This window comes from Otolemur garnettii, unplaced genomic scaffold, assembly GCF_000181295.1.
Source record: "Otolemur garnettii isolate 467f Iridium unplaced genomic scaffold, OtoGar3 scaffold00066, whole genome shotgun sequence".
NCBI lineage: Eukaryota > Metazoa > Chordata > Mammalia > Primates > Galagidae > Otolemur > Otolemur garnettii.
The window spans coordinates 10,081,913-10,091,045 of NW_003852461.1; the positions used below are offsets into that span (position 1 = coordinate 10,081,913).

Below are 9,133 nucleotides of genomic sequence, written 5' to 3' on the forward strand. Positions count from 1 at the left end.
TGTTGTTTGGCAGGCCTGGGCTGGATTCGAACCTGCCAGTTCTGGTGTATGTGGCTGGTGCCTTACGTGCTTGAGTTACAGGCACCGAGCCAAAACAGCAATTTTCTTTATTAGCCTAACTCCTACCACTCTAGGAGGCCGAGGTGGGTGGACTGCCTGAGCTTATGGGTTCAAGACCAGAGTGAGACCTTGTCTCTAGAAGACTAGCTAGGTGTTGTGTTGGGCACCTGTAGTCCCAGCTACTGGAAGGCTGAGGCAAGAGAATTGCCTAAGCCCAGGAGCTGGAGGTTCCTGTGAGCTGTGAGGTCACGGTACTCTGCTGGGGGCAACAAAATGGGACTCTATCTCAAAAAAAAAAGGAGCCCTGCTTTTGGAAATAGAAAAAGGAGCATTCTTAACTTCTCTGAATTAATTTTCATTTAGAAAAGATCAGCTTATCTCCCAGTAATTGTTTTAATGCCCTACTGTAGTACTTGTAAGATACTGAATTTTTTGTTATATATTGCTGAACTACACACCTTACTGGATTTATTGCTAATTAGTAAATTTGAATTTTGAACTGCCTTATAAGATTTACTAAATTGAAAGGCATTTTAAAAGTTTTTTTTTTTTTTTCTTTTTGAGACAGAGTCTCACTATGTTGCCCTCAGTAGAGTGCAGTGGCATCTTAGCTCACAGCAACCTCAAACTCTTGGACTTAAGCAATTCTCTTGCCTTAGCCTTCCAAGTAGCTGGGACTACGGGAACCTGCCACAACACCTGGCTATTTTTTGTGGGGTGGGGAGTTGCAATTGTCATTGTTGTTGAGCAGGCCCCGGGCCCAGCTCAAACCTACTAGCCTCGGTGTATGTGGCCAGCTCCCTACTCACTGAGCTATGGGCCCCAAGCCATTTTAAAAGTTTCTATATATTTCCATAGTCATGGTTATCAGATATTCTTTTTGGTCATTTTAAACAGGTTAATCGTAAGATTGAGTTGTGTATCCAGAAGTACTTTTTCTGATAAATATGTTTTAGTGATTTTAGTGTCACCTCCATGAAAACTTCAGTATCTAAAGAATTGTTTTATCAGGGGCACTCATTGCTCAGTGGTCAGGGCGCTGGCCACTTGCACTGGGGCTGGTGGGTTCGAACCTGGCCCGGGCTTGCTAAACAACAAAAAATGTTGGGCACTGTGGCAGGTGGCTGTAGTCCCAGCTACTAGAGAGGCTGAGGCCAGAGAATCGCTTAAGCCTAAGAGTTTGAGGTTGCTGTGAGCTGTGACACCATATAACTCTACCAGTGGTGATACCATATTACTCTACCAGTGAGACTGTCTCAATTTAAAAAAAAAAAGTTGTTTTATAAAAATGGAATATTTTAATAAAAAGAAGGTTTAGCACTTCAGGAAAAGGGGATCATATGCTGCTGTGTTAAATGGAAATACACTTTTACCCTGTTTGGCTTGAGAAACAGACTGCTGATTTCACAATATTTTTCTTTATAGATTGCTCATGCATTGTGCATATTGCTGTATCCAGGCCTTATTCTTATCGACTATGGACATTTTCAGTATCCTTTACTATTCAGAAATGACATCAGTTGCATATTAAGAAATCTAGACTCAATTTATATAATGTGATTTAATAATGTCTTAATTGCTAGAGTGCTTATATAAACAAGTCGTATAAAAGAGTATCAGTGGTGACAAAGAGCAGTATAAAGAATCTCTTCATCAAGTTTTACTTTGAGGAGTGGTGCCTGTGGCTCAGGGAGTAGGGCGCCAGCTCCATATACCAGAGGTGGTGGGTTCAAACCCAGCTGTGGCCAAAAAACTGCAAAAAAAAAAAAAAAAAAGTTTTACTTTGAAGGATAAAGTACAGATTTATTAAAAGGACAATTGCTTTTTTTTTGCAGTTTTTGGCTGGGGCCGTGCTGGAACCCACCACCCCCGGTGTGTGGGGCTGGCTCCTACTCCTTGAGCCCCAGGACGCCCTGTAGTGTTGCTTTTTCACATCTGTTTAACTTGGAAACAAAACGTTGGTAACTGATTAGCTATTTCTGGGGAGCTGAGAAAGTGCTAAGTGTGGTTATGCTCTGCTAATTCTAAAAAGGTATAACGTGTTATAAATGTTACCTGACACTGAAAAAAAAAAGAAAGCAAACTGTTCCATAGTTTTTTGTGTTTTAAAACAAAGTATTTCTCTAACAGATACTAGTAGCTTGAAGGTTCAGGAAACTGGAAATGAATTATTAGAGCCTATATGGCTTTTATATTTTTTGATACCTCAAACATTCAAGCAAACAAATTTTAGAGAATTAATTGACTAAAAAATCTGTCCATGTCTTATCCAGTATTTCTTCTGATGTGCCAGGTGTCCTCATCTCTCCTAAGGGGAAGAAAGACGTAACACTTAGCAACATGGTTGCTTAGCTAACAGCTTTGCCTTTCGATGCCGTTGTGTTTTAGTTATAATAAAATCAGTACGTGCATGTATCTGCCATAATGTGGATGGAGGGGAGTTGCATTGCAGGCTAACTTGTCCCAGATAGTTTATTTTCTTTGGAATGTGCCTTCTTTTATTGTATGGGGGTAGATGTTTGGCTGCCTGATAATCTTTGCACAAGAGAGGGGTGAGATTTGACTTCTCTAGCTGGGGGTTTTAAGTTAATCTCTTTTTCTTCCTATTCACGTGATACTGAAACCCTCCCACCTGCTGGCATCTCTGCGGTTCTGTGGGGTCTTGCGGGGTTCTGTGGGGTCTTGTGGGGCGGTGCCTGGCTTCTCTGAATTTACACTGTGCATTTCCAGGCTGGGCCTTCTCTATTTTGTTATCACTTCTGTCTTCCAGAAATAGGTTGAAATCTTTATGATAACCTATGCTCTCACCGTCTTTATGGCTACAAATTTACTCTGCTAAAATTCCTTTTTCTTACCATTTTAAGGGGTTAGGGAGAGGAGAGGAGGTAAACATGAGTGCTTATGATGTCATTTTAATTAAGAGTTATTAGTTGCAAATCAAGGACATATAAATTTATATTGATGTATATTATAGAGGAAGTATAGCATCCCAGTAAATTAAAAACAACTGTCGTAGCACCGTTTTATTCTTTGGATTTTGGCTGTCACAGTAACACTGAAGTAACTGAACAGAAACAAAGCTGCCTTCTAACTGTTTAGCGACCCTTTGAACCTAAACCAATCAGCTCAAACACACGGGAGGCTGTGACGTCAGATTTCATGTTTGTTTACCATTGCAGTACTTCCAGTTTTTATTTGGAAATAGCTTTCATTGTTTACATCATCTTAAAATCACATACAAAATATGCTGTATAAAATGCAAGGTCTTCCTCTTTTAATTGTCGAGACCATTTCCTTGACGCAGGAACATGTACAATTCTGTGAGCCTTGGCTTCGCTCTGTGGGGTGTTCTTGGAGTGTCTTGCGACTGGGACCTGCTAGGCTCCCTGGCATTTTGCTTAGCCATCAATTACAAACAGATGGAACTCTATCACTCTTTGCCATTTTTTTGCTTTTTACTTGGCAAGTGTTTTAAAAAAGACCTCAGAGGAAAGGGGTGAGTGACTTTTAATCATCATAATTCAAAAATTTACTGTAGCGACTTTTTGGCACACTTACACTTACTTAGAGGAAGCTGAACTTCCACTGTGCCTTTTGGTGACTTCTTATAAATGTGTTGGCCATGGGTGAGTGGGAAGCGAGAGATTAAGTCATAGTCTGTATTCTTTTATTGCCCATTTTCCTAACTAGAGAAATGTTTTGATCAGTTTTCACTTCCTGGAGGTAATGGGTTGCTGGAGCACTGCTGCAGGACCTCATCACTGTCGGGCTCATTCCATCATAGACTTCTTGGAAAGACATGCCATTTGATATTTTTCTTCATAACCCTTAGGAATGACTACTTGTTAATTGGGATGATGATAGCAGTCTTTCTGAGGAAGTGCACATCCTAACAGTTGTGAGTTTAACTCTGGTTTGAGTAGACTCCCGACTCCCATCTTAACCTGTACTGATAATATAGATTCAGCATTATTAAACATTGGCATTCAGTGTTACAATGAGACTCAGATTGGTTTGTCTGAACCATTAACTTTTCCCTGTCTTACCACCTGCGTTTTTTTGTTCTAGGTCTGTATTGCTAATTAAGCTAGTTTGTACAGTTGTGGCTTCCTTCATTCTCTGCTGGCTGCCGTTCTTTACAGAAAGGGAACAAACCTTGCAGGTTCTGAGAAGACTTTTCCCAGTTGATCGTGGATTATTTGAGGCATGTTTAAAAGGTTTCCCTCTCCTTTCCATTACTATACCTTCCCTGTGACCTTTAGGGATTTCCTGTAGAAGACACACGGGAGGCCAGGCCTGGTGCCCCAGGCCGATAATCCCAGTGCTTTGGGATGCTGAGGCGAGAGGGTTGCTTGAGGCCAGGAGTTCAAGACCAGCCTGGGAAAAATAGTGAGACCCTGTTTCTAAAAATAAAAATTAAAAAATCAGTCAGGTATGGTGGTGCATGCCTACAGTCTCTGAAACTCAGGAGGCTGAGGTGGGAGGGTCATTTGAGCCCAGAATTAGGGGCTGCAGTGAGCTGTGATGATGCCAGTGCACTCCAGCCTGGATGACAGAGTGAGACCATCTCAAGGAGACACACAAGGAACATGAACTTCGGCCACTTTCCTCCTGTCATCATTATCTATGTATTTATTTCAAAGGCAGGGTCTTGCCATGTTGCCCAGGCTGTACTTGCACTACAGCCTTGAACTCCTGGGCTCAAGAAATTCTCCTGCCTCAGCCTCCTGAGGAGCTAGGACGGCAGGCACAGGCACCTTGCTGTTTGATCTAGCAGACAACCCCTAGCTCAGCTGGCATTCTCTAGTACATGACATCAAATAGGAAATATTTATGCTGTCACCAGATCCATAATTCAGTTAGACATTTTCCTAATGAAATAAGGTCCATATCGAAACACAGAATAAGAAGTTGCAGCTACGGTATTAACAGCTCTGTGATTTTTTGGTTTATATGGTGTTTGCTTCAGAAAGATCTCATAATTCCTTATGAGATACTAACCTTCATCCATAGTAATTTTTAATGAGAATCTTTCATTTAATGCCAGTTTAATCATTCTTGTTAAACTTTAATTACACGAATAATTTGATCACTTAGATTTAGTAATTAAATTAAACAAACCGTTTTTCTGAAACAAAAAGGCCTTAATAAAGTTAGAGACAACATATTTATGGATAATTTGCTTTTGAATAACATTTCTTTTAAAAAGAATTAGAAAAGTATGCATATCTTTCTAATTTTGAATATAGAAGTTTTTAAAGACTATCTTTCAGTGCATTATAGAGGATGAAACAAGCATTTCAGAGACTAAAAAAGAGTTGGTGTTGTGAGGGAATGGGAGTGTCTGCTACTAACAGATAATCGCCTCCTGTTACCACCACTGCGTATTAGACGCAGACATGTCCATGTGATTTTATTGGATCCTTACAGTAGCTCTGAGGTAGCTGCTGTCCCCACTTTACAGACACGAAATCTGAGGTCAGAGAGTCATGCACCTAGTACCTGGCGGTGCTGTGACTTGAACTTTGGAAACTGCGCTCCTGACCTTGAACTTTGGAAGCTGCACTCCTGACCTCTTCGCCACACAGTTGTCACCTGTCACCAGCCCCAGTCCAAAGAGCTGCCTGGTTGTCTTCACCTTCCATTTCGGAAGTGGTGTTTATCATGATTAGGAAAATCAGCCCCAGACAGTCTGGATGGTTTTTCAGTTTCTTCCACTTGCTTGTTGCGCTCAGAATCTGAATAGCATTCTCCTTGATTCAGCCGAGGAGAGGGACGGAGAGGGACTGGGCAGCTCACTCCCCGCTGTTAGGCCTTCACAGCTGTGCACCGAGCACCCACATGGAGGATGGTTTGACCAGCAGGAGCTCTGCACGTGCAGTTGACTCTGGAAGTGACCCTGGCGTAGCTGCTGATGTCTTTAAACATCTTGATTTCTTAGCAGTTACTTCTTGTCTTTGCTACGAGCTTTTAGGTTACTCTAAATTCAGGTGTGTGATAAAAATGGGTCAAATGTAATATATATTTTATAAATTATGGAAAAAAAGTTTTCTTAGAAAATTTTCCAAAGATAAGTAACTTTAGTTATTTAGGAATGATGTACTGCTCTTTGAAAAATATAAAGTGTTTCTTGGGAATGTCTCGGTTATGGCCAATGATTTAGATAAGCTTGCATGCCAAAAAAAAAGAAGGAAAAATGCTTGAGAGTATGCTTGTGTGTATGTTTATTTCTTGGAGGATTGAATCTACTTTTTATAATTGTGAATAAAAGTTTTATATATCTCAGAGGTTTATTAGAGATTAAGGGCCATACTTGGTGGGTTTTAATATTTCTTTTACTAGAATGTAAAAGTGACAAATCTCTTTTAAGGATAAAGTCGCCAATATTTGGTGTAGCCTCAGCGTCTTTCTGAAGATTAAGAATATTTTGCCACATCACATCCAGATAATGCTCAGGTAAGAGACACAATGCTGTATATTGTATTTTATAAGCTGCTCTCTGGAAGTGGTAATATTTCATTTATCTCGCATCATCAGGGAATTAAACAGACGTACAATAAAACTCTTTTCTTTGAATGATTTTATATGAAAGTTTTTCTGAGTTTTTCTCTCCCTAAATGGAGAGTACACGCCTCATGATCGAACACTGTTAACATCATCTTGGAGAGTCCTGACTTTCAGTGGAGTTGTTAGTCCAGGTGCATCAGAGACGTTGACACTGTGTGTGTGTCTGAGTATGAATGTATAAGGAATTGGCTTATGCAAATATGGGAGCTGGCCAGGTCAACTAGAAGTCCACAGACCTACAGGAAGGGTATCTAAGGTGGAAAGAGGAATTCAGACCCAGATGCCTTTAAGGGAGACCTAAGCCCTCTTTTTAAAAGGCTTCCAGCTGATTAAGTTGGGCTCCTCAGGACAGTCTACCTTCTTTTTCAGGAGACAGAGTCTTACTTTGTCACTCTTAGTAGAGTGCCATGGCATCATACCTCACAGCAGTCTTGATGCTTAAGTGATCCTCTTGTCTCACCGTCCCTAGTAGCTGGGACTACAGGCACCCAGCACAATGTCCAGCTATTTTTAGAGATGGGTCTCGCTCTTGCTCCGGCTGGTCTTGAACTCCGAGCTCAGGTGATCCACCTGCGTTGGGCTCCCAGAGTGCTGGGATTACAGGTGTGAGCCCCTGCACCCTGCCTGGCAATGTACCTTCTGATTAACTTAAAATCAACTAAATGGGGACTTTACATTTGCAAAGTCCTTCACTGCAGCATCCAGTGTTAGATAAGTGAGAGGTGGTGCTGTCTCCCTTAGTCCTCCTTCTGGGAGAATGTGTCCCTTGTAGTCCACTCTAACCAGAAGCATACGGAAAGGGAAGGAATTCTTGGGACTTTAGTTCAGCCTAGCCAACTCGACAAGTCATAAAGTTACCACGACTGAAAGATCAGTTCTTGTATTAGCTTATTTACTTGTTCTCAGGGCTCTCAAGGGCTGTTTGCTATGATGCGAATGGCTCCAGAGCCCTCTTGAGCCTGCCTGTGTTATCTAGGTTTTTTCCCTCATGTCCTATCAGCCATCATTAGGAGAAGCTCTAGCAGCTTCCTGCTCCTTTTCCAACTTATTCTTTCTGATTTATCATGAATTTAAAAATCAGATCATTAAGCCAGGTACAGTGGCTCACGCCTGTAATCTCAACTACTTGGGAGGCTGAGGCAAGAGGATCACTCGAGCCTGTTTGAGGTTGCTATGAGCTAGGATGATGCCACAGCACGCTAGCTAGGACAACAGAGTGACTCTGTCTCAAAAACAATCAGATAATCAGATTTGTGAAATGAAGGCTAGCTTAGACTCTTTTGTGAGTAAAGTTTGTGAATGTTTATGTTACAGATACAACATTGTCTCATGCTCCGTGAACATGAGTGTTTGATGATTAACCTTCAACTGTACACCATGTCTTCTCTATACATGATGTTAAATACTAAAATAACAGAAGCAATATTTAGCATTATGATGTTTTGTTCTATATCATGTAATCACATATTAAAAGTGTATTTCAGTGTATAGATTTTATACAAATGTTATTTGGTCTTAAATTTAATAAATAAAAGTAAACTTTAATTTGAAATCAAACTAAATAAATAATGTGATCCTTATATTTAAAGAAATGTTTTAGTTAATACAGTAGAACCTCCATATTTGACCACCTCCTTAAGTTGACCTGATTTTCGTAGACTGGACATGTAGCACATGTGCATCTCAGTACAGCAGGCCTGGCTCCTTATATTGACCATCTCTGTATGTGGACCAGGTTGTCACAGTCCTGTAGGTGGTCAACTTATAGAAGTTCTACTCTATTTATATATCTACAAAGAAAATAATTTTATTATTATTATTTTTTAGCTTTTGTTTTACATTTTTGAGTCTCCTTCCTGCATGCGTAAAATTAACACTTCAGCCCTCTACCAAAGGATTCAAACTTACTCTGGTAAGATTTCTTTACTTTAAATATTTAATTCTTGTTACAACTGGTCCTTTAAAAATTTTCTTGTTCTGTACAGGATAATTGATCGGGAAATAAGACATTCATTTATTTGACAAACATTTATTGAATGCTTCCCAGACATTTTTTTTTCCTTGCAGTTTTTGGCTGGGGCTGGCTTTGAACCCACCACCTCCGGCATATGGGGCCAGCGCCCCACTCCTTTGAGCCATAGGCGCTGCCCTGCCTCCCAGACTTTTATGTGTTTGTTCAGCATCAGAGAGAGATTGTGAGAGATGAGGGTCAAAAAGGACCAGACTGTAGAAGACCCTGAAGGTCTGGCTGGAAAGGTTTGGAGTTTGATTTGTGTGCAGGAGGGGCCTCAATAGATTTCTGAGAAAGGGAGCAGGCAGATGTGTTTTAGGAAGATGACTTATGTCAGTTTGAAGATGGATTGCGTATATTTTCTATAGTTTAGGGTTTTTCTGAGTGGGTTTACAAATACCTCCTGGTTGTATTTCTATGGTGTTTAAAGTTTTATTGCTGTGTGCTATGGTCTGTAAAATGACATTTAAAAAATACTTTCAAAAACATGAAGAA

At 40.5% G+C, this 9,133-nt stretch overlaps 1 protein-coding gene across 1 annotated transcript in view; it reads left to right on the plus strand.

Moving 5' to 3' along the window:
* Positions 1-9,133, plus strand: part of ALG6 (ALG6, alpha-1,3-glucosyltransferase) — a 46,602-nt gene that overhangs the window by 24,992 nt on the left and 12,477 nt on the right. The window contains exons 7-11 of the mRNA XM_012807189.2: positions 1,486-1,550; positions 3,365-3,556; positions 4,129-4,264; positions 6,431-6,516; positions 8,455-8,539. Coding sequence (XP_012662643.1) covers positions 1,486-1,550; positions 3,365-3,556; positions 4,129-4,264; positions 6,431-6,516; positions 8,455-8,539 — 564 coding nt within the window. The remainder of the gene's footprint in view (positions 1-1,485; positions 1,551-3,364; positions 3,557-4,128; positions 4,265-6,430; positions 6,517-8,454; positions 8,540-9,133) is intronic.